The sequence below is a fragment of the Schistocerca serialis genome, chromosome 6 (genome assembly GCF_023864345.2).
Source record: "Schistocerca serialis cubense isolate TAMUIC-IGC-003099 chromosome 6, iqSchSeri2.2, whole genome shotgun sequence".
In the NCBI taxonomy this organism is placed as follows: domain Eukaryota; kingdom Metazoa; phylum Arthropoda; class Insecta; order Orthoptera; family Acrididae; genus Schistocerca; species Schistocerca serialis.
The window spans coordinates 296246304-296273364 of record NC_064643.1 but is presented as its reverse complement, the minus strand read 5'-3'; the positions used below and the strand labels follow the sequence as shown (position 1 = coordinate 296273364).

The window sequence follows — 27061 nt, the reverse complement described above, 5'->3', positions numbered from 1 at the left end:
TCGAGACGAAAAGTCAGAGATAATTTCACAAGCCACCTTCCGTTTCTGATTGCTTGATGCTAACTAATAGTCTTATATAAATGACACAGAAGTGTTCTTGTACCTTGTGAAGAGAACACTGATGGTGCAAATCTGTTGCATTTTTTTTATCAATCAGAATCTTAATAATTTTAACATTTTACAACGAAACACCATTTATGTGTCAGCCAGCTTCATTTCCACGTCGTACCATTTTCACAGATAATCGCTGTACAGTTACAAAGCTGTGAACATATTTATTTGAATCTACCTGTGGGGGAAGCAAAGATTTGGTTCAAATGGCTCTCAGCACTATGGGACTTAACCTCTGAGGTCATCACCCTGCTAGAACTTAGAATTACTTAAACCTAACTAACCTAAGGACATCACACACATTCATCCCCGAGGCAGGATACGAACCTGCGACCGTAGCGTCACGCGGTTCCAGAGTGAAGCGCCTAGAACCGCTCGGCCACTCCGGCCGGTGAAGCAGGGGTTTTCTTGTGTGTTCTGTGCGCTATAGCCTTAGTACGAGGAAATAATTTCATTCGATTCTTAGAACATTTTGGAGTGTCGATCTGCTGCATCTCGTGCTTGGAGTTTACCCGAACGATGTAACCATCAGATATCGGGCTTGAACATAATGGATGGAGGTTGGTAGACCTGAGAGAGTGTTTCAGATCAGTGGGCAGCACATGATGGTAGGTACCAACTAAAAATTGGCGTGTGGACCCTTTTCCAAAAGAGTGGGACAATGATAAGGGCGGTCGAGTCTATTTATTTCTCCCCAGTATCAGGGAGCAGTTACGGTTTTGCCATGACAACCTCAGCCGTGGCAGGGTTATTTTGTGACCAGACATGGCCCTTACCCTCAAACTATCGCAGCGCATGTCGCTTTCAAAAAACAGTATTTCCTCTATTTGATTTTGTATTTATAACCCTGTATTCACCCGACCAGAAGACTCGTTCCTCCTGCCACCGAACTTCACTAATTCCCACTATATCTAACTTCAACCTCACCATTTCCCTTTTTAAATTTTCTAACGTACCTGCCCGATTAAGGGATCTGACATTCCACTCTCCGATCCGTAGAACGCCAGTTTTCTTTCTCCTGATAACTATGTCCTCTTGACTAGTCCCCGTCCGGAGATCCGAATGGGGGATTATTTTACCTCCGGAATATTTTACCCAAGAGGACGCCATCATCATTTAACCATACAGTAAAGCTGCATGCCCCCGGGTAAAATTACGGCTGTGGTTTCCCATTGCTTTCAGCCGTTCGCAGTACCAGCACAGCAAAGCCGCTTTGGTTAGTGTCACAAGGCCAGATCAGTCAATCATCCAGACTGTGGCCCCTGCAACTACTGAAAAGGCTGCTGCCCCTCTTCAGGAACCACACGTTTGTCTGGCCTCTCAACAGATACCCCTCCGTTGTGGTTGTACCTACGGTATAGTATCTGTATCGCTGAGGCACGCAAGCCTCCCCACCAACGGTAAGGTCCATGGTTCATGGGGGGGGGGGGGGGGGGGGCGAACTACACTATATGATCAAAAGTATCCGGACAGATAGCTGAAAATAACTTACAAGTTCTCGGCGCCCTCCATGTGTATGCTGGAATTAAACATCGTGTTGGCCCAGCCTTAGCCTTGATGACAGCGTCCTCTCTCGCAAGAATACGTTCAGTTAGATGCTGAAAGGTTTATTCGGGAATGCAGCCCATTCTTCCCGGAGTGCTCCGCTGAGGAGAGGTATCGATGTCGGTCGGTGAGGTCTAGCACGAAGTTGGCGTTCCAAAATATACCAAAGGTGTTCTATACGATGCAGGTCAGTACTCTGTGCAGGCCAGTCCATTGCAGGGAGGTTATTATCGTGTAACCATTCCGCCACAGGCCGTGCATTATGAACAGGTGCTCGATCGTGTTGAAAGATGCAATCGCCATCACCGAATTGCTCTTCAGCATTGGGAAGTTAGAAGGTGCTTAAAACATCTGTGTAGGCCTTTAATGTGATATTTCCACGCAAAACAACAAGAGATGCAAGCCCCTTCCACGAAAAACACGACCACACCATAACACAACCGCATCCGAATTTTACTGTCGACTCAACACACCCTGGCAGATGACGTTCACCGGACAGTCGCCATACTCACACCCTGCCATCGGATCGCCAGATATTGTACCTTGATTCGCCACTCCACACAACATTTCTCGACTGTTCGATCGTCCAATGTTTATCCTCCTTACACCAAGCGAGGCGTCGTGCTGCATTTAACGGCGTGATGTTTGGCTTATGAGCAGCCGCTCGACAGTGAAATCCAAATTTTCTCACCTCCCGCCTAACTATCATGGTATTTGCAGTGGATCCTGATGCAGTTTGGAATTCCTGTGTGATGATACGGATAGATGTCTGCCTATTACACATTACGACCGTCTTCAATTGTGAGCGGTCTCTGTCAGTCAACAGACGAGGTCGGCCTATACGCTTTTATGCTGTACGTGCCCCTTCACGTTTCCACTTCAGTACTACTCGAAAACAGTGGACCTAGGGATGTTTAGGAGTATGGAAATCTCGCGTACGAAAGTAAGACACAAGTGACACCCAAGCACTTGACCATGAGTTCCGCGGAGAGCCCCATTCTGCTCTCTCACGATGTCTAATGACTACTGTGGTCCTTGACATGGAGTACCTGGCAGTAGGTGGCAGCACAATACACCTAATGTGAAAAATGTATGTTTTTGGGGGTGTCCGGATGCTTTTGATCACATTGTGTTGAACACATAACGGGACCAACACTGTACGATGCAATGAGGAACCCAGATACATGGACACAGTTGAACGCAATCGCCAACAACATCTCAAAAGCAGCATATCATCAATACAGAAGGCGGAGAAGACGGGTCGACATAGATAGCTCCAGTACAGACGATGATACGAGTGAGAACGACGACACTGACAGTACATAGACAAACAATTTATACAAATTATACACCCGTAAAGTATGCGCACCTACTCACGTGAACATTAATCAAAGATTGCAAGTTCTATCTTATTACGAACGAATCTAATTAAATGTAGAAGTAATTAGAATAGTCTGTATCTAGATATTTTTCCAGAATCCACGTTAAACCCGTACCAAACGTTCTCAAGTACTTACATAAGCGAAGACATCATTGGAAATCTAATAATAAGACTGTAGTATAAATTTTATATCAAGTAAACAAGGAAATTCTAATCGTTTAAATACACAACAGAAACAGATCATCAGTATTACGCAAATATACAAAATTAATGGGTTCAAAATTTAAAAAGAAATCTGGATTTAACCAACAAAAATGTTTCTACAAGAGAAATAATAGGTTCTTCATTGATTGCTACCTGTCCTGCAGCTTTGCAGAAACAGTATAAAACTTCATTATACACTCCTGGAAATTGAAATAAGAACACCGTGAATTCATTGTCCCAGGAAGGGGAAACTTTATTGACACCTTCCTGGGGTCAGATACATCACATGATCACACTGACAGAACCACAGGCACATAGACACAGGCAACAGAGCATGCACAATGTCGGCACTAGTACAGTGTATATCCACCTTTCGCAGCAATGCAGGCTGCTATTCTCCCATGGAGACGATCGTAGAGATACTGGATGTAGTCCTGTGGAACGGCTTGCCATGCCATTTCCACCTGGCGCCTCAGTTGGACCAGCGTTCGTGCTGGACGTGCAGACCGCGTGAGACGACGCTTCATCCAGTCCCAAACATGCTCAATGGGGGACAGATCCGGAGATCTTGCTGGCCAGGGTAGTTGACGTACACCTTCTAGAGCACGTTGGGTGGCACGGGATACATGCGGACGTGCATTGTCCTGTTGGAACAGCAAGTTCCCTTGCCGGTCTAGGAATGGTAGAACGATGGGTTCGATGACGGTTTGGATGTACCGTGCACTATTCAGTGTCCCCTCGACGATCACCAGTGGTGTACGGCCAGTGTAGGAGATCGCTCCCCACACAATGATGCCGGGTGTTGGCCCTGTGTGCCTCGGTCGTATGCGGTCCTGATTGTGGCGCTCACCTGCACGGCGCCAAACACGCATACGACCATCATTGGCACCAAGGCAGCCAACCTTGATCTACGAAACATGAACTGATTGTCTCGTTTCCCATTGGGTTAAATGTGCATCGTTTGAATGGAAAAGTTCCATATCTTATGTTGTGGCGGGTGGAGATATTGCTGCACTTGTTAGTCAGGATCTCACTATTGCCTTGCGAATATGGAGTAGATGGGTTCAAGTGGCCCATACACTGTGCCACATAGAACATCAACAGTCCTATAAGACTAACACTCTGCCATGCACGACCATACAGCCACGTCAATACCTTGAGTCAAGATGCGGGCATTTTTGCCGCAAGATAAGTCTAATTAGACAATTCCCGTTTCTGGGTACAGCATCACGATTGATGCATCCTTTTGTCCATGATTCGAGGAGGAAGAAATTTACCAGATTCCATCCTTCATCATCGGAACAAGACATAGTCGCATGGTGTGCCATTAGTTATACAACATAATCACATATGGTTCGCATTTCTGCTAATCTGGACGGCAGCTGTAACATTTATAATGTATGAAGGCCGATAGTTGTTCCCTCTTTTCTAGATGTTTCGACAAGATAACGAAACAGCAAGCAGTCCGCGCTGTCCCAACCTGACCTGATACAGAGCGTCTTTGAGTGTCGTCCTGGCCAGCACCTAAACCATATCTCTCACCCACAGAAACCATCCGTTAATTGGTTGCTGCAGAGACTGATGCACCGCTACTGGCCAACCACTACGACTGATGTGCTCTCGTACAGAACTGAATGACATATTTACATGTGCCATAAAAGTTTAGTTCGAAACAGTGCGCAGCCCGCTTAGAGTCACTGTTTCACAAAGAAGTGGCATATCTTTGTACTAAAAGTAGCACCTTAGATACCCAACAGATTTACTAATTCTCTCTGTAAGATAAAAACGGACGCATCATGAAGGAATTGCCCCACTGGGACGGAAATCGGTAGATGTGGCGTACATACACAGACCAACAAATGATTACAATTTCATAAAAAATGGATTATTTATTCAAGGGAAGAACCTCAGAAACTGATCAAGTTAATAACGTGTTGGTCTATCCCTGGCCCTTATGAAAGCAGTTACTGGCCTTGGCTTTGACTGAAAGAGTTGTTCTAACAACCCTACCACAACAAAGATCAAAAATTAATTATGATTTTAGTGTAGCTCACGCTGCTAGATATTGCATTTTCGGGCAACAACAAAGTTATATTTTGTGGCAGGTGTCATTAGAGCACAGTTAATAAAGTCATTTCTTGAAATAATGGATAAACTAAGCTCTCATCTTTTCGTGTTTCCCACGCTGGTCTCGTTCTGAACTCATGGCTCAATCTTCGAAAATCTAGATAGTGATGATTCCAAGCCTGGATGCAAAGAGGCCTAGGTGTTATTCTGCGATACTGAAAAGTTTTATAGATGTGTTTCATAAACCATTCTTGAAGATTAAACTTTTGAAAGTTAGGACAATTGTGATGTAAAAAAAGTAATCAGCACTCCGAATTTAAGTTACACTTCTTTTTTGTTACTTTTGTTGCAATATCGCATAACTCGTTCTAAAACCTCACTGCTAAAGTTCACATTTCATAAACTGACTACAATTTTCGTCTTTTTAACATGACGGCCAAACCTTGACTCTCTAATAACCGCTTACGCGCCCAAAAATCAGAGTTACAAGTACTTCAAAGATCATAGTGACAAAAGAAAGAATACACATAAGAATAACATCATTGGAATATATACATATCGATGTATCGAAATACCTCTACATTAATGAAATCAAATCTGAATGCTGTCACAGAAATATGTTTACTATTTTACAGAAACACAGTAGAATATTGCTGGTATCGAGAGGTTGAAGTGAGGTGCCGTAATGGTTACGTAATTCAAGTACGTTTACAATATCCTCCTTATGAATATCGTGTCAAAATCTATCTAACTGACGCGATAGATCGTCAAAATCCTGAGCTAGTTGGAGGGCCCTGCCCACAATGCTCCACAAATTTCAATTAGGGTAACATTTGTTGATCGTACTGGCCCAGGTAGGATTTGGCAAGCACGAACACAAATAGAAGAAACTCTCGCCGATTGTATTTCAGCCGGCCGGAGTGGCCAAGCGGTTCTAGGCGCTTCAGTCTGGAACCGTGAGACCGCTACGGTCGCAGGTTCGAATCCGGCCTCGGGCATGGGTGTGTGTGTCGTGCTAAGGTTAGTTAGGTTTAAGTAGTTCTAAGTTCTAGGGGACCTCAGATGTTAAGTCCCATAGCGCTCAGAGCCATTTGAACCATTTTTGATTGTATTTCTCCAGGGGGTAGGGGTTCGGGGGGCATTATGTTGGTGAAAAAATGAAAGCACAGAATGGTTTGCCATGAGGTACAACAAAACAGGGCGTAAAACATCGTCGAGAAAACGGTGTGCTGTAAGGTTGGCATAGATGACAACGAAAGGGGTTCGGCTATGAAATGAAATGAGACCCCAGACTTTAATTCTTGGTTGTCAGGCCATATGGCGGAGACGTCAGACTAGCATCCCACAGCTGTCCGGGGTATTTTCAGACACGTTTTCATCGGGGCTCATTTCGGAGCGGGACTCAGCACTGAAGGCAGTTCAGCTTCAGTCAATATGATCCTAGGGAAGGATGAGCAGCGAAGACGCCGCAGTCGCTGTACAGCCCGAGACCAATGAATGATGGTCTGGGGTGCCATCTCATTTGATAGCAGGATTCCTTTGGTTGTTATCCAGCACAGTGGTTCCTCGACGATATTCTACGTCCCCCTTTGTTTCAGTTCATGGCAAGCCATCCTGGGCTTACATTTAAGCAAGACAATACCCTCCTGCAGTTGGAGACAGTTCTACAGTCATTCTTTTTGCTTGCAAAACACTACCTTGCCAGAAAGGTGGCCGAATCAAGAACGTTTACTTCATTACGGTCAGGCCTCTCCAAGCAGCTCCTGACTTTGACGATCTATCGCGTCTGTTGGATAGAATTTGGGACGATGTCCCTCAAGGGAACATCCAGCCCGTCTGTCAATCAATTCCAAGCCAATTAACTTACTTACAGGGCCAGAGATGGACCACCGCGTTATTCACTTGCCCAGTTGGGACGCTCTTGTATAAATAATGAAATTTTCTGAAGCTGTAGTAATTTGTTTGTCCATACATGTATGTCAAGTTTATCGATTTCCGTCCTATTTGGATAATTCTTTCGCAGTACGTTTTTTTTTTTTTTGCCTTAGAGTGTATGTTATTCTCATTATATAAGCACAGTGGGTAAAATTGTATTATTTGATATCCTGGTGTTTCAATTTTCATGGTTAAGAGTGTAAATGGCGAATTGTGCACACACTGTGTGTGAATTCGATAGAGGACGGACACCTCTAAGGAATCGCCGCGTATCTTGAAAGATACTATACGTCATAAATTTTATCTGTGACAGTCAACTAGATGTAATGAATTTCAATCCTCGAATCATAGAGTAACGAAGCAACTGCAAACCTTTTGTTACAAATTACGAAAAGCAGAGGCGGAGAACTGTGCACTGTTGGTGCAAGTTTTTTGAACAAAAGACACGAACAGGAAACATTTTTACCATTGGTTCTTGCACTGGCGCTGTGACAAGCAGATGCGTCAAAAATTCATTGTGTATTCCTCACATTGATATTGAAGGAATGTGGGGTTAGAAACAACAATACTACTGTCGTCATACTCAAGAATTCAAGTAGGAGTGAGATGCATAGCTGTGTGTCATAGAAATTGACTGATAATGAAGAAGTTGCGAAACTATTTGAGATTTCATTGACAATTGTACTCAAAATCTCACATTCCTGCCAACTCTGTCATATTCTGGTGGAAACTGGTGCCATCAGCTCGGACTAGAGAATGACAGGTTAGAGAGTCGTAGTCATAACGTGGATAAAAGTATACAGCAGCGCTTCGAAGCCCCATTCACAGTTTCCAGTAGATTTATGAATTTGCCCACAAGTGCATTGTGCTCAGTGAAGAATACACTCCTGGAAATTGAAATAAGAACACCGTGAATTCATTGTCCCAGGAAGGGGAAACTTTATTGACACCTTCCTGGGGTCAGATACATCACATGATCACACTGACAGAACCACAGGCACATAGACACAGGCAACAGAGCATGCACAATGTCGGCACTAGTACAGTGTATATCCACCTTTCGCAGCAATGCAGGCTGCTATTCTCCCATGGAGACGATCGTAGAGATGCTGGATGTAGTCCTGTGGAACGGCTTGCCATGCCATTTCCACCTGGCGCCTCAGTTGGACCAGCGTTCGTGCTGGACGTGCAGACCGCGTGAGACGACGCTTCATCCAGTCCCAAACATGCTCAATGGGGGACAGATCCGGAGATCTTGCTGGCCAGGGTAGTTGACGTACACCTTCTAGAGCACGTTGGGTGCCACGGGATACATGCGGACGTGCATTGTCCTGTTGGAACAGCAAGTTCCCTTGCCGGTCTAGGAATGGTAGAACGATGGGTTCGATGACGGTTTGGATGTACCGTGCACTATTCAGTGTCCCCTCGACGATCACCAGTGGTGTACGGCCAGTGTAGGAGATCGCTCCCCACACCATGATGCCGGGTGTTGGCCCTGTGTGCCTCGGTCGTATGCGGTCCTGATTGTGGCGCTCACCTGCACGGCGCCAAACACGCATACGACCATCATTGGCACCAAGGCAGAAGCGACTCTCATCGCTGAAGACGACACGTCTCCATTCGTCCCTCCATTCACGCCTGTCGCGACACCACTGGAGGCGGGCTGCACGATGTTGGGGCGTGAGCGGAAGACGGCCTAACGGTGTGCGGGACCGTAGCCCAGCTTCATGGAGACGGTTGCGAATGGTCCTCGCCGATATCCCAGGAGCAACAGTGTCCCTAATTTGCTGGGAAGTGGCGGTGCGGTCCCCTACGGCACTGCGTAGGATCCTACGGTCTTGGCGTGCATCCGTGCGTCGCTGCGGTCCGGTCGACGGGCACGTGCACCTTCCGCCGACCACTGGCGACAACATCGATGTACTGTGGAGACCTCACGCCCCACGTGTTGAGCAATTCGGCGGTACGTCCACCCGGCCTCCCGCATGCCCACTATACGCCATCGCTCAAAGTCCGTCAACTGCACATACGGTTCACGTCCACGCTGTCGCGGCTTGCTACCAGTGTTAAAGACTGCGATGGAGCTCCGTATGCCATGGCAAACTGGCTGACACTGACGGCGGCGGTGCACAAATGCTGCGCAGCTAGCGCCATTCGACGGCCAACACCGCGGTTCCTGGTGTGTCCGCTGTGCCGTGCGTGTGATCATTGCTTGTACAGCCCTCTCGCAGTGTCCGGAGCAAGTATGGTGGGTCTGACACACCGGTGTCAATGTGTTCTTTTTTCCATTTCCAGGAGTGTATTATATTGAGGCAGGACACGGTTCCAAAGCTCTGCAGAATTTGTTTACTAACGAACCTACTAATAGTAGTTGTTATGTAACTTAACAATCATCATCTGAAACAGCACTCTAACCGACAACACCACCATACTTTAGATCCGCATGGGCTGAAGAAATCGAGTTTTCCCCAACTGGAAGTTCATGTCCATAATTATTAAAGCCGGTAGCACCATATCTAGACGCTAGACTTGTTCAGTATTAATTCCCTTTCCCCAGGTGGCGTTGGTGAAGGTATATCTATATCTACTCTTACCTGTCTTCTTTTATTCTCTTCTTAAATTATACCATAAATTCATAATTTCCTACTTCCAAGTTCCTGTATCTTTCGATGAAAAATAAAAGTAATGCTGTAAGAAAGTAAAAGATAACACCAAAGTGCAGACAAAAGAACTCCCCGTAGCCCCACTTCCACATGGTGCTGCATGGACAATAGTGCCCGTGGCCTCAACTGCGTAGCACAATTGTGCTGCGCTGTGGTAGCCCTGGGTACTGGCTAAGCGCTCTGTGTGGAGACCTACGGCCTACATAAAGTAATAAAACTGCCTGTACTTGTAGTCGTAATGCAGCTTGAAAAAAAAGGAGCTTTTTTATTGTAGTCAGCTGCTCTCATTAACTTTCGTGAGGAATAGTTGCACAAGTACTTCGGCTTTGCTCGTGCTGAAAGCGAACATGTGCCCTCAGCAGTGGTTTCTCTTTTGATTCATTACATTCAGTGCTTTCTTTGATAATGGAGTACTGCGTTAAATTTGTCTCCATTAGGTTTTGGCCAGTTTTAAGTTCGATTGAGTGATGAACCATATGTGTAGAGTAATAGTCACTCTGTAACGGGTTTACTGCCTTCAGCTATCACTCGTGTTCTAATAACATTGTTACATGAATCAGGTCGCGCCGCCAAGAAGTTAATCCTCGCACTTTGAGGCACGATCTTGTCTGTAGCTTTACTGCCAAGTGCGGATAAGGTGATGAGATTACCAGTGAAGGATATTCCATTGCGCATAACACTGAAGTTAAAGCGGAACGTACTCATGCATTAGTGGGGAATCTCTGATTCGTTCCTTGTGACCTTTCAGGCCTACTAGAGTATTTTCCTTCATGTGTCAAGCCATGTTCAACTCTGATAAATAATTAACACAGAATAATTTGCCTTTACACGAAAAAGTCCGTTTTTACCCTATCCCCAAATGAAAGTTTGTACCCCGATATCACCGTCATACCTATGGTCTAGAGGTAGCAGTTTTGATTAGTAATCAAAACTTCCTCGGTCCCGGATCCAGTGCCCGAAACCGTTTAAATTTGAAATAAAAATCATCAGCAGTGGCGGCCTAAGACTTCCAGCATAAGAAGTTACCTTCATCCAACCAACGGCCTTGTCGAAGAGGGCGGATGAGCGGACAGAGGTTCAGTTCACTCTCTTACTCTTGGGTTGAGAAATTACTAGAAAGGCGGAAGAATCAGCAGTGATCAACCGTACGAGGATGCAGAAGGCAATGGAAACCATTCCATTAAAGACCCATAATACGTATCCACAGACATGTGGCCTGTGAATGAAAAAGGGTAATGATGATCTCTCCATTGGAAAAAGATTCCGGATTAATTGCCCATTCGCATCTCTGGGAGGGACCTGATAAGGAGGAGGTGATTGCAAGAAAAGATTGAATAACCTACAAAAGGATAATGCTCTACGAGTCGGGGTGTGGAAGTCAGAAGTTTGAAAGTGGTAGGGAAGCTAGATAATCTAAAGAGGGAAACGCTAAGGTCCCATCAAGATATGATGGATATCACTGATTCGAAATGGAAAGAACAAGGATTTCCGGTCAAATGAACACAGAGTAATATCAACAGCGACATAAGTTTGTATCACGGGAGTAGGATCCTTTAAGAATAGGAAGGTCGGGCAGAATGTGTGTTACTGTGAACTGTTCAGTGATAGGGTTGTTCTCATCAGAACCGACAGCGATAGTTGAGGTATACATGCTGATGTCGCAAGCCGAAGATGAGAAGTATATGAGGCTATTAAACGGGTAATTCAGTACGTAAAGGGAGATGAATATCTAATGGTTATAGGGGATTGGAATGTGGTTTTAGAAGAAGAAGTAGAAGAAAGAGTTGCACGACTTGTGGGCTTGGTATTACGAATGAGAGACGAGAATGGCTAAATGAATTCTGCAATAAATTTCAGGTAGTAATAGCGAACATTCTGTTCAAGAAGCACAGCAGCAGGAGGTATACTTGGAAAAAGCCGGCAGGTATGGAAATGTTTCGGTTGTATTTCGTGATGGTCGGGCAGAAATTCCGAAATCTACGAGTAATACTGGACTGCAAGATGTACCCAGGACCTGATACAGATTAATCTTTGTTGATCCATTATGGACTGTGGGACAACAGCTAGCATATATTTTTATGCCATAATTTACCAACAGCCGTATGTATTGTAAAAATTTATTTTATGATCTTCTTATGTGCTACCAGTTTCGGCATTACATTGAATCCATATACTATTACGTGTGGGGCCTGAAGACGGCATCAGTGTAACTGGTGGCACATAAGAAGTTCGTAAAATAAATTTCTGCAGCACATAGGGCTGTTGGTAAATAATTGCATCAAGTGATACAGACTAAGATCCCAATTTAGTAGTGATGAAGAGTAGGCTGAAGATCAAGAGAACGATCAGAAAGAATAAATGGCCAAAAATGTGGGCTACGGAGGAGCTAAGGAATGAAGAGATATATTGGAAGTTCTCTGAGGCTACAGATACCGCTGTTAGGCAGATTATTGCTCCCCTTAACTACACTACTGGACATTAAAATTGCTACACCAAGGAGAAATGCAGATGATAAACGGGTATTCATTGGACAAATATATTATACCAGAACTGATATGTGATTACATTTTCACGCAATTTGGGTGCATAGATCCTGAGACATCAGTACCCAGAACAACCACTTCTGGCCGTAATAACGGCGTTGATATGCCTGGAAATTGAGTCAAAGAGAGCTTGGATGGCGTGTACAGGTACAACTGCCCATGCAGCTTCAATACGATACCACAGTTCATCAGAGTAGTGACTGGTGTATTGTGACGAGCCAGTGGCTCAGCCACCATTGACCAGACGTTTTCAATTGGTGAGAGATCTGGAGAATGTGCTGGCCAGAGCAGCAGTCGAACATTTTCTGTATTCAGAAAGGCCCGTACAGGACCTGCAACATGCGATCGTGCATAATCCTGCTGAAACGTAGGGTTTCGCAGGGATCGAATGAAGGGTAGAGCCACTAGTCGTAACACATTTGAAATGTAACGTTCACTGTTCAAAGTGACGTCAATCGGAACAAGAGGTGACCGAGCCGTGTAACCAGTGGCACCCCATACCATCACGCCGGGTGATACGCCAGTATGGCGATGACGAATACACGCTTCCAATGTGCGTTCACCGCGATGTCGCCAAACACGGATGCGACCATCATGATGCTGTAAACAGAACCTGGATTCATCCGAAAAAATGACGTTTTGCCATTCGTGTACCCAGGTTCGTCGTTGATCTCACCATCGCAGGCGCTTCTGTCTGTGATGCAGCGTCAAGGGTAACCGCAGCTATGTTCTCCTAGCTGATAGTCCATGCTGCTGCAAACGTTGTCGAACTGCTCGTGCAGACGGTTGTTGTCTTGAAAACGTCCCCATCTGTCTCAGGGCTGTATGATCCGTTACAGCCATGCGGATAAGATGCCTGTCATCTCGACTGCTAGTGATACGAGGCCGTTGGGATCCATCACGGCGTTCCGTATTACTCTCTTAAACCCACCGATTCCATATTCTGCTAACAGTCATTGGATCTCTACCAGCCGCTGTTGTGGCTGAGCGGTTCTAGGCGTTACAGGTTCGAATCCTGCCTCGGGCATGGATGTGTGTCATGGTTTAAGTTGTTCTAAGTTCTAGGGGACTGATGACCTCAGAAGTTATGTCCCATAGTGTTCAGAGCCATTTTGATCTCGACCAACGCGAGCAGCAATGGCGCGATACGATAAACCGCAATCGCGATAGGCTACAATCCGACCTTTATCAAAGTCGGAAATGTGATGGTACGCATTTCCCCTCCTTACAAGAGGCATCACAACAACGTTTCACCATGCAACGCCGGTGAACTGCTGTTTGTGTATGAGAAATCGGTTGGAAACTTTCGTCATGTCAGCACGCTGTAGGTGTCGCCACCGGCGCCAACCTTGCGAGAATGCTCCGAAAAGCTAATCATTTGCATATCACAGCATCTTCTTCCTGTCGGTTAAATTTCACGTATGTAGCACGTCATCTTCGTGGTGAAGCAATTTTAATGGCCATTAGTGTACCTGTCGCTATGAATGTAATCTGTTTTGCAAATATTTCCATTTAACGTCACGTTATTCCACTTTCACGCAACACACAATTAACGAGAAAGTGTTCAGATGTAATATGGAGGTCAATAATGATTTCTTGTTCATATAATGCACGTCACGTCTACCTGTAGCCGGATCGGATCATAGCGTTTCCGTTGCACTATTTTATATCAATGTCTCTCATATTTAACCCTGGTCGCCCGACATTGCATATATAGCAGACGTGGCCAAGACGGAAGTTACGTAAGCCTCTCCCAGTTAGCACAAATCTCTGGTATGTGGCAGCACGTTTATGGACCGACGTTGTTAACGTGCTAGGAATTGTTCCATCTGAGTTCCCCACGAACACCTACGCGGAGTTTCAAAAGTGCGCCGTAGCGGCTCTAGTTTTGGAAGGGTTGCCGCCCCGCTGGCGCCCCTAACTGCTTGAAAAACTGATGTCGATCCTGGTCATTAATCATGGTTAGGGTCTTTGGTGGAGGAGTGTGTTGTTGTATTTGGCCGTCCGTCGTCCTGGCAGTTAGCGGGAGGCCATGTGGCTGGTGAGTTGGTTTCTGCGGCACTCTTGCTGCCCGGTCGTGGAACTCGTGTAGCCACGAGTTGTTAAGTAGTCGCAGCCAAAGTTTCTCGGCTGGATTAAGTATTGATAGTGGTGAGTTGCGGGCAGCTCAAGTAGCATGCAACCTGATAAGTAAGCACTGGGCCAACTGTGGAGGCTTAAACATTACGAAACCCGTTGATCAAGTGCAAGGATTGCAGGGAATAACTCCCTGGTTCGAATGCTGGAAGTCATGGCTCCGTCGCACCTGAGCGGAATCATATTCATTGCAAGTGTATGAATAATATCTGTTGTAAATTGAGTCGATGTAACTGGGACTACAATGCAGTCTGTGTGGAAAGCAATGCACTGTTATAAGAGTGTTCCCTGGTATTTGGATTTGCTGGTAGTTGTAGTTTACGTCTTCAATATTCATGTAATATTAAGAAGAGTCTAGCTCGTGAATTGTAGTGTAGCCACTTCCGCAGTAAGATAATATTTGCTAGATCTTAGATGTTGTCGTTTGTAGCCTTATTTGAGCAGCTTACTATTTCCTTTCTGATGGTGTTGGCAGGGTAGTTCTGGCAGCGGACGACGCGTTCCTTTTTCCTGGGCCTGAAGCAAACAAGTGTTTTCTTCCTGCTGCGGCGTTACTCCCGTCATCACTCAACGTCTAGGTTTCCCACAGCCAGGGGCCTCTATCAGCGCAAGTTAAGTAAATTTCATCGGTTTTGTATGTGTCATGGCGGAGTGTCGCCCATTTAATTCCGGAACCCTCCATCTATCCAAATATTTAGAGTTGACCAAGCACACAATTCTTAAGGTGTTTTCTGGAAGTCTGATGGTCCTTGTGACTATACCTGCCGTTTAACAACTTATTTAAATATTGCAGGCCCCATTTGCTAGTTATGGAGCGTGTTAAGTTTATAGGCTTATACTAATAAAAATGAAGTGCTGAGTTCTTTTGTCCTCAGTCATTCGTTGTCAAATTTGCGTGGCGGCTGCCAGTTTGCTGTGATAACTGACTGCTGTAATTCGTCATGTTTCTTGTACTTTGAGGGATTATATATTCATTTAAGAGTCATTATTAATATTTATGCTGGTGTGTATCATTTGGGAGTTACATTTAAATTGTATACCTTCCCAGCTTTTCTTGCATTTTTGGGGCTTCCGTGTTTGTTTAAGGATCATTATTAATATTGTTAAATTTTAAGGGCTTTCCAACAGCCACAGTCAGTGGACTGACTTGTTATCCTTTCTGTGTTTTGGGTTTGTCTTGCCTATTTGTTTATTCATCCATGCTTGTGAATTGTTAGTACTTTTAGTGGCAATCATTTGTAATTCATTTTGCTGGTAAAACTCAGTTTGTTGAACCAGGTTGCAGTCACACCTAGTTATTGTGACTTCTGACTTGCATTTGGGAACTTTTATATATTCCTGGTTTTATGCCCTATTCTTAATGGTATAAATTGTTAAAATTTTTAATTAATGAATTGATTCTGTTCAAGACTTTTAAATTATTGTGAGAGTTGTTATTTATTTTTGGACAAGGTTTTTAATCTGTAATCATAATAATTTTTGTTCAGCAATAAAGTATATTCCATGAAGTGAGAAATGACGAAATATGTAGGTTCACCTTCCATGTGTTTTTCCATAAATGATCCTAACCGTTGTTGTGAGGTATCAAAATGTACCACCTGTTCCTTTCTGTATTTGCCAAACTCCTTGTTACTAGAAAATAGAAATATGTTAAGGAAACAACGCTTATGTCGTTTGTAACAAGAACTCTGTGTTGTATCCCTTGTCTCAGAGGTGTTCGTAACATTTTTCATGAAACAGAGTCTGTGGAGTTTGTTAGGTATGCAGAGGAATTAATGGTAAGCTGAAAGTGTATACTTTCCAACGTTGACGGAAACATGGGTATGCAATCGAATGATAAATTAAAGGTAAGAATGACTTTGCCCTACACTGTCATTTAATAATCTTCAGTTTTATTGTAACATGATGAATTTCCAGGATTTTAGACCTATGTATCAAATCGACGTGTGGTATGTTTATCTTAGGACCACGTGTTACAATCGCCAATTGTTTTCTGTGTCCGGCCACTGAGCGTGTCATTTTGCGACTGGTCATATAGTTCACCTTTCTGCAGTCGACAACAGCAAGACGCAGACCTCAGGTAAGCGTAACACACACCAATTTGATGTGCATGGATCAAGTAGATCTGAACATGAGGCTAGAAGCCTCGAACATGATCACTCGACTGCAGTCTGAAGCATACTTTTTTTCTTGCTTGTAACAGCAGCCTGAAGAAAATTTTGTCTTACTTTCAAGATAAGCTGAAGCTTCGAGCCTACCCAAAGTAACGAGAGGAAAGGTTACTGTATGCGAAACTTAGGTATCTGAAGTGGAGTTTTTAATCACGCACACAGATATAACATGTCACAAACCTTACATTTTAAGTACTTTTCTTTAGTCTTTAAGGGACTTTATTGATATTTGCGGGAAACAAATGGGATGATACAATTACATGCGTTCTGCTATATGTGTAATGATGCATCTCAACGACCTATAGTCCGCAGCTCGTGGTCTCGTGGTCGCGTTCTCGCTTCCCGAGCGTGGGGTCCCGAGTTCGATTCCCGATGGCGTCAGGGATTTTCACGTGGCTAGAGTTGACTGGTTGTTTGTGTTGTCCTAATCATTTCATCAGCATTCATGAAAGTGGCGAGATTGGACTGAGCAAAGTTTTGGATTTTGCACAGGCGCTGATAACCGCGCAGTTGAGAGCCCCACAAACGAATCATCATCATCATCATCAGTAACCTATAAAGTGGTCGTGACAGCAAATTTCTGAGAACGTACGTTTGGAACACGGCATTACGTAGAAGCGTGTCATGGGCTGTGGTAAAACCATCTTTTGAGATGCGATGGTTTAGCATAATTTTAAAAATTTGTTGGACAAACAACATAAAAGATGAGGAGGTTCTCCACACAGCCGACGAGGAGAGAAACTTGAGGAAAAACTGACAAAAAAAACCGTACAGGATGGTAGGACATGTGTTAAGAATTCCGGGAGTAACTTTCACGGTACAAGAGAATGCTGTAGAGGTTCAAGACTGTAAGGAAAGACGTAGATTGGAGTGTATCCAACAAATAACTGATGACATCGGATGCAAGTGCTGCTCTGAGACGAAGAGTTTGGCACAGGAGAGAAATTCGGGGCTGGCCGTACCAAGCCAGTCAAAGACTTAAGACCCTCCAAAAAAAAGGTGCCACAGATGTGTTAGTATTCCCCTTGAACACAAAGAACATGCCTTCGGAGACGTAACTGTCAATAACGGATATTCGTCTAGCATGATGGAGAAAATAACGTCCGAAACTCGAAATCTGGGATAGCGATGTTACTTTATGAAAAGAAGAAAAATGTTTATAAGATTCTCTCCCATACACCTCTTTTATGTCTGAAAGACTAATCACAACACTGAAGTGAGCGTAGGTATTTGCCCTAAAAATACTTTAGGCAGTACTATGCGACATAAAGTCAACATATTAATTCGTTTCCTTTTCTGGTGAGTACAAAATTAATTCTGGGGACGTACAAAAAAAAAAAAAGAAGTTTGAGGTGTACATCTGTACATCTTATAATAGTGTCATTAAGCAGACTACTTAGGCAATTTCGACGTGAGTGTATATTGGCGTTAGACCTTGATCATGTTACATGTGCTTGATTACTTTCATTTTCTGTAATGTTTTATCTTAACCTTACTATTTTACGCATGTATAATCACTTCTTTAGATAATACATACCTGATACACCGTTTCTATAGACGGCTTTCACGGGAGATGACTTTTTTTAACTGTTGTAGTCATTTTTGTTTTGACTAATCATCGGACTCTTCTATTTACTTGATTTACATGTAGGATTTCGTTCACGGAATACGTATTCCTAGCATGAGGTTCACATTACATTTACGTGATGCTTTTTTAAATAACATTCGTATTTTGTCTTGTTAGGACTGATAGTACGATACCGCGCTAAAACCTCTATCACGGATTCTGTATTCTAGTTCATTTGCTTCTTAAGCTTAGAGATTTTGTCTGTCCCTTTATGGTGTAACATTCGCTTATCGCGGTCTTATTATTATTACTGTTCTTTCAATCTCTTTCAAACAACCACGTATGTTTCTTGGCCTTCATATGACCACTGTCCAAATTGCTGTTTCATATTGTTACTTGCATAGTAATTCTGTATCGACTTTGTTCACTATGTTTTCACCGCTAGTGTCTTATTCTCTTCGAGATTGTTCTTCTGGCTCTGATCTGTGTCATTGGTTTTCCAGGTATCAAACGGGGTGATACGAAACTTAGACTTTCATTACTGTCTCTTATTAATCTATTATTTCTGTAATGTTGAGATAACCAAAATTTCATGTAGCTTTCCATCCTAATCATCATTTTCTTAGCTTTACCGTAAACAACAATATTGCTGTTCTCATAAATGATAAAGAGAACTGATTAAATTTTGTTGGACGATGCAACCTGAACACGAGCCAGGGCTAGAAAATTACGTCAGGAACTAGGTTTTACAAAGTAAATGCAACTCCTCTCTACTCTCATGTCCAATTAAGAGGCCTTTTGCCGTGCCGTTTAACCCGTTTCCCCGCCGCCTGGCTCCTACTTTTGAAGTAAAGAAGCCGCCCACTCACGGTGGAGTGGAACCCTATTTGCCTTGCCCAGCGACTTTTGCTGTGCCATCGACATCCTTTGCCACTTTTTAAATAACGTCCCTTGGCAGGTGAGGTACCTTCCCTATTTTCATTCAGAAGAGAGGTTTACGTATTTCAGCCACGTAGAAGCTTCTTTTCCGGTGGAAAGTTGTTGGTTTTTTTATGTGTAAAATCGCAACTTGTGTACGTGCAGTGTAGTTGGCTAGCACAGTAGTAAATAATTATCTAAGAATCTCTAGATCTATATTTTGCAGTTTTTATCAACCTACATTTTGTGAACAACCCGACATATAAAAATGAACATTTTTTTATATCTTTTTTAAAAAATCATACATTCATTCTTTTCTAAATACTCAGAATTCTTTGCGAAATGCTTTTCCGATTGCATTGTTTATTTACATGTTAGTAGATGACCTAACCCACAAATGGTAGCACATTTGTTTCTATGGGATTCAGACTGAGATAACTGCAAAGGAAAATCGAAAGATAGTTTGCTTCAATAAAAAAATGTGGAGGGGCTGTACCTCATCAAATTAACTGAAACTGATTGTGACTCGAATTCCATGTCCAATGCAATTCAATGCCAGCTACAGGAAAACATTGACAAGAAAAGTCAATAGAAATTATGGAATGGTCGGGTACTGAGAACACACAACAATAAAATACTGGATTCAGTCTTTGGTTATTGAAATCTTTGTTCAATGAGTTACACTACATCAACTTGTACAGTCAAAATCTTCAGTGGCGAATAAAACATTTTTTTGTGAGTAAAACCGCTCATACCGCTTATTAATATTTCTTTACTTACACTACTGGCCATTAAAATTACAACACCACGAAGATGACGTGCCACAGACTCGAAATTTAAACGACAGGAAGAAGATGCTGTGATATGCAAATGATTAGCTTTTCAGGGCATTCACACAAGGTTGGGGCCGGTGGCGACACCTACAACGTGCTGACATGAGGAAAGTTTCCAACCGATTTCTCATACACAAACAGCATTCCCCGCCGTTGCAGAAATGCGTACCATCACGTTTCCGACTTTGATAAAGGTCGGATTGTAGCCTATCGCGATTGAAGTTTATTGTATAGCGACATTGCTGCTCGCGTTGGTCGATATCCAATGACTGTTAGCAGAATATGGACTCGGTGGGTTTAAGAGAATAATACGCAACGCCGTGCTGGATCCCAACGGCCTCGTATCACTAGCAGTCGAGATGACAGGCATCTTATCCGCATGGCTGTAACGGATCGTGCAGCCACGTCTCGATCCCTGAGTCAACAGACGGAGACGTTTGCAAGACAAAACCATCTGCACGAACAGTTCGACGATGTTTGCAGCAACATGGACTATCAGCTCGGAGACCATGGCGGCGGTTACCCTTGACACTGCATCACAGACAGAAGCGCTTGAGATGGTGTACTCAACGACCACACGGGGGGACCAATGGCAAAACGTCATTTTTTCGGATGAATCCCGGTTCTGTTTACAGCATCATGATGGTCGCATCCGTGTTTGGCGACATCGCGGTGAACGCACATTGGAAGCGTGTATTCGTCATCGCCATACTGGCGTATCACCCAGCATGATAGTATGGGGTGCCATTTATTACACGTCTCGGTCACCTCTTGTTCGCATTGATGGCGCTTTGAACAGTGGACGTTACATTTCAGATGTGTTACGACCCGTGGCTCTACCCTTCCTTCGAACCCTGCGAAACCCTACATTTCAGCAGGATTATGCTCGATCGCATGTTGCAGGTCCTGTACGGGCCTTTCTGAATACAGAAAATGTTCAACTGCTGCCCTGGCCAGCACATTCTCCAGATCTCTCACAAACTAAAAACGTCTGGTCAGTGGTGGCTGAGCAACTGGCTCGTCACAATACGCCAGTCACTACTCTTGATGAACTGTGGTATCGTGTTGAAGCTGCATGGGCAGCTGTACCCGTACATGCCATCCAAGCTCTGTTTCACTCATTGCCCAGGCGTATCAAGGCCGTTATTACGGTCAGAGGTGTTTGTTCTGGGTACTGATTTCTCAGGATCTAAGCACCCAAACTGCGTGAAAATGTAATCACAAGTCAGGTCTAGTATTATATATTTGTCCAACGAATACCCGTTTCATCATCGGTTTCTTTGGGCCTTTGTCCCACTTCAAAGTGGGGTCGGCCTAGTTATGGGTTTGACAATGTTAGTGTCAGAGGGTAGCCAGATGCCGTTCCTGGCACCACCCAGAACCCCCAGGACGGAATTAGTGTATCCCAGCTGCCTGCATCTAGTTTAAGCCATGAAATACTGCGAACGATTTCAAATGTCTGCGAGTCGAGTAACTGAGGCGGGACGTGGAGACGAGCCCAGTATTCACCTAGCGGGATGTGGAAAACCGCTTAAAAACCACATCCCAGCTGGCTGGCATACCGGCCCTCGTCGTTAATCCGCCGGGCGGATTCGATCCGTGGCCGGCACGCCTACCCGAGTCCAGTAAGCAGCGCATTATCGCTCTCGGCTACGAAGGTCGGTCTGATGACTAAATCATTACGCCGCGAAAGTATGTGTGCGTCACTTGTTTTGAACTGTTCCTCTGTTCCTAAACTAGCAAAGGGAGAGGTTTTGGAGGCACAGGATTTATAAATTTTGATTTTCATTGGGTGCGAGCATCAGAAGTCAAGTTACAGGGGCAATGTTGGTACGCCTGCACAGCAGGTGGCCGAGGCTACGCTACCTGGTGGCAGTGCCCCGCCGGCGAGAGACCGCGGCTGCTGCGCCAGAGCGCCACGGAGATGCGCGAGTAGAGCGCCAGCATGACGGCGAGCGGCAGCACGTACAGCAGGCCGAACGTGAGCCCGTCCAGCAGGCCCTGGTCGTAGCGCGACCGGTCCGGCGCGCACAGCGTCTGGTTGCCCAGCCGCACCGTCTTCATCCACAGCAGCCGCGGCGACGAGTAGCCGGCCGCCAGCAGCCACGCCCACGCCACCACCGCCTGCCCGCACAGTACACAAGGCTCCATCAGCAACTACAGCAGATGGGACACCAAAACGGTACCCTTGAACCCGAGAACACTAAAGGGGGGGAAACGTTACATTGTTAATACACCGTCGGAAATTTTAATACTCTATATTTTATTCAAAGGAAGTCACATAGTTTCTAGTTTATTCACTAGTTAATTACAATTACAACCTCTCCAACGATGTGCCACGTAGAAAATAATATCCTGTTTTAAACCCTATACTGACGATATCAGATTGGCAACAATCGCGAATTGTTACTAACAGCATGGACTGTGAGGCTGGTCCCGGCGGAGGTTCGTTCGAGTCCTCCCTCGGGCATGGGTGTGTGTGTGTTTGTCCTTAGGATAATTTAGGTTAAGTAGTGTGTAAGCTTAGGGACTGATTACCTTAGCAGTTAAGACCCATCAGATTTCACACGCATTTGAACATTTTGTTGTGCTAACAGCAATCGTACACTGAAATGACAAGTCGTGGGATATCGATGTGCCTAGTTACAGATGGCGGTACTATCACGTACGCAAGGTATAAATGGGTAGCATATTGGCGGAGATGTCATTTGTACTTAAGTGTATCATGTGAAAAGGTTTCGGAATTTATTATGGTCGCACGGCTGGAAATTACAGTCTTTGAACGTGGAACAGTAGCTGGAGTTCCACGTATGTAACATTCTATTTCGGAATTTGTTAGTGAATTCAGTATTTCGAGATCCACAGTGTCAAGCGCGTGCCGAGAGAACAAAATTTCTGGCGTTATCTCTCATCCCAGACAACGCAGTGGCAGACTGCCTTGACTAACGACCGAGAGCAGCGGCGCTCGCGTAGAGGTGTCAGCAATGCTGCGTGAAATAATCGCAGAAATCAATGTCTGACGTACGACGAACGTATCCGTTAGGACAGAGCGGGGAAATTTGGCGTTAACGGGCTATGGCAACAGACGACCGACTCGAATGCCTTTGCTGACAGCACGGCATCGCCTGCAGCACCTCTCGTGGGCTCGTGACGATATCGTTTGGACCCAAAAACGACAGGAAAATAGTGGCCTGATCAGGTGAGCCGATTTCAGTTGGTAAGAGCCGATGGCAGAGTCAGAATGTGGCGCACGCCCCAGAAGCCATGGATCCAAGTTGTCGAGACGGTACTATACACTCTGGTGGTGCCTCCTTAATGGTAAGGTCTGTGTTTACTTGGAATGCGCTGGGTCGTCTGATCCAACAGGCCCGATCACTGACTGGAAATGGCAGTGTTGAAGCAAACAACGATGGAAATTTTATGGATGACAGTGCATCAAGTCACAGGCTCACAATTGTTCGCGATTGGTTAGAACATTCTGCGCAGCTAGAGCGAATGATATGGCCACCGACTTCGACCGACATGAATCTTATCGAACGGTTACGGGACATAATCGAGAGGCCAGTTCTTGCACAAAATCCTGCACCGGTGACACTTTCGCATTTACGGATGGCTATAGTGGCAGCATGGCTCAATGTTTCTGCAGGGGACTTCCAACGAGAGTCAATGCCACGTCGAATTGGTGCACCATGCCGTGCAAGACGAAGTCCAACACGTTGTTAGGAGCCATCCCATTACCTTTCTCACTTCAGTGTAGAGCTGTCACTCAGGCTGTCACCCTCTACGTATTCAGTGAAGAAGCTAATGAGCACTGACACATGACAAATATCGTATGTATAACACGTAACATCGCATAATGCATATGTAAAATCTTAAAAATCAGTGGTAATTGACAAATGGATTTAAAAATTTTCAAAATAACTAAAAAGTGAAAATTAATGTTACCATATAATAGCTTCGGTAATTTTATTGTATATTAATTTATGTGCAAGGTGTATAGGTGTGTACTTCCTCAACTCCTTCGCAGAAATTTTATAAAGTCTCTGTGTCACCGACTGGTATGATGATACTGAGACAAAAACAATTCGCAAGTAATTAAATGAAACATCATTTGCGTGAACGACCTATTATTTTCATTAAAATTAATGATAACAGATATCCACATCACGAATATCTACGCAGGCCACAGTATGGCCTCGAAATGGGCGAAAGAGAGCTGGTTAAAGGTAGTACGGCTGTCCTGCATTTGCGTTTTACAAGAAAAAGCAACAAAGGAGATAGGAGGTAATGTGGCAGCTTTCCTTTCTTAAGTAAGCACATTGCTTCCGAAACATTAATTCGTGAACTGCTGCTGGATGCATATCTTGTCCAGAATAATGAATATATCGTAGCGACAGTTCTTCCGAGAATTGTTCAGGCCTTTATCAGTGAGAAAGACTGTATACCAGTTACAATCTAACTGGTGGTCACCCTCCCGTTTTTGGTTACTGATACTTAGTAAAGAAGTATACATGGTTTAATTATGATTCTGTCTGAAATATCTCTTTGTAACAGACGCTTTGGTGGAATAATTGGAGAAATTCATTAAGATAAATTGAAATAAAATTAAACTTTTCCTTAACCTAGGTGAAGAAGAAATTGTCAGACAGGTGAAAAGACCCAATAAACAGTAAAGCTTCTGGTGAAGATGGAATCCTAGCAGAAATTCTCAAATTAGCCAACTCTAACACCATGAAAAAATCAAGAAAACCATGCAAGACATGCAAAGAGAACAAATTCCAGAAGATAGGAAAAACGGGTTAATCCACGCAATACAAGAGAAGGGCGGCAGAACAGACGTACATAACTACAAGGGAATCTCACTACTATCAGTTGCATATAAAATTCTATCCCATGGTCTCCTTAAAGCAGAAATTTGTGATTATCAGCAAGGATTCAGATCAGGCCGTTCGTTTCCAAGGAAAATGTACTTAAAGCTAATCCAAAGACATCAGAGAATATGTAGTAATAATTTTGTCTTCATTTTCGTTGGTTTGAAAGCTTATGACTCAACTGACCGCTAATCACTTTCCTAGATATTCAAGAAATGAGATCAAGGTGTGTAAATATTGACACATACGAAGCCCAATGTTAAATATATGGAAGAACTCTCAGATCCATCTGAAATCAAAACTGGAGTAAGATAATGAGATAGGATGCACCCAATACTTTTTGATGTGTTGGCAGAAGAGCCAACACCGCGTTGCTAGAGGAGGCCGAAATGCACGCGTTTAAGCTCACGCAGACTGGCGTGAGGTCTGGAACAGGAAATGTAATTAATATAGCCAATAAGGTACGTTGCTGCTGGAATACTTAACTTTAATCCATAATTGGAGAACATCGCTCTTGATAATACATTAATTACAATCTCAATATAAACTGGTAATGGCGCCTTGCTAGGTCGTAGCAAATGACGTAGCTGAAGGCTATGCTAACTATCGTCTCGGCAAATGAGAGCGTTATTTGTCAGTATATCGTCGCTAGCAAACTCTGCTGTACAACTGGGGCGAGTGCTAGGACGTCTCTCTAGACCTGCCGTGTGGCGGCGCTCGGTCTGCAATCACTGACAGTGGCGACACGCGGGTCCGACGTATACTAGCGGACCGCGGCCGATTTAAAGACTACCACCTAGCAAGTGTGGTGTCTGGCGGTGACACCACACTTTTCAACTGTGTCTTTGACAAACTGATACAGGAATGGCACAGAAAGAAACCAGTTGTCAAAATTTGCCAATCAATCAATTTAGGCACAGATGTGTTATCTATATATTGCCTGATGTTTACAGACGATTTAGCAATATCAACTCGCTACAGTTCATCAGCCCAACATCAGATAGAGAACATAAGCAAACTACAGAAAAAGTCTCCAGATATCTTTTGAAAAGACAGAGTACATTACCTGCAACAACAAGGCTCTAACATTCATGGAGACGAAATGTGGCAAAATCGAAGATATTCCACAATTTTAAACGGATAAACCATCCAGGAAAGGTGAATAGAACCCGACTTACCTACCAGAAGGAATGTATCTACATCCACAAGGAACTAAGACATTACAGTAAAGTAAATAAACCAGAATGTCTTTATGGATCAGAAACACTAATTTTGATCAGAAAAACAGAAACAAAAAATACGAAAAAAAGAGTGAAAAATCTTAACAAAAATTCTGGGCTCAATACTTTTAGATGAACAATCAGGATATCAAACAATGCACAATTTTCCATAGAAACATTAGAAATCGGAGGTTAAGATTTTAATTGAAATAAGACCGATTGAAAAGCTAATAGTAGATTTTTGTGACAACAAGAGCAAAGCCAAAATGGTGACGATTATATGGGTTGGCGAGATCGAAACTTATCTGAAACTGGCATGAACTACTCCAGTAGATGCTCAAAACCGCGAAATCTTCAGGTCCAACATTCACAGATAAAAAAAAAAAACAGTTGAGAAGGATTGCCTATGAATACGGGAACACACGTGATGAAGCTCCAAAAAGTTTAGATGTCTTAAGAATACATTAGTTACAGTATTTAACTTTAGCTCGTGATTCGTGTTAATGTATATTCAATGTTACAGCATGTACTTCTGAAGAAGATACCTTTATTAGTGTCGAAACCTAAATGAAGTTTAAATTAATAAACTTCTGTCATTGGGTTCACTGTTTACTTTATCAATTTCAGAATACAGTTATGACTCTCTATTCAGCTCTTCTATCACGACAGTTGCAGCGAGCATGTCCTTCTTCCTCAGACCGCAGTCACTGTACATATTACTTGATGTATTCCAAAGCTCTGTGCGCAGATGTGCGTATTACATTCGTAACATTCGTAAATTCATGGTTCTCACATCTGCCCACAGTGAAGATAGTGTGTCGCCATTAGGTTTACGTTACTTGTCACGGCAGCTTCGTTGGCGTGATAAAGAGCAAGCAAGGCTGAGGGTCAGGTGGAAG

General features: G+C 43.9%; 1 protein-coding gene across 1 annotated transcript in view; it reads right to left on the bottom strand.

Annotated features, from left to right (window-relative positions):
- The window catches only part of LOC126484828 (trissin receptor-like), a 192578-nt gene that overhangs the window by 106384 nt on the left and 59133 nt on the right, over nucleotides 1–27061 (bottom strand). Inside the window, exon 3 of the mRNA XM_050108424.1 lies at nucleotides 21938–22195. Coding sequence (XP_049964381.1) covers nucleotides 21938–22195 — 258 coding nt within the window. The remainder of the gene's footprint in view (nucleotides 1–21937; nucleotides 22196–27061) is intronic.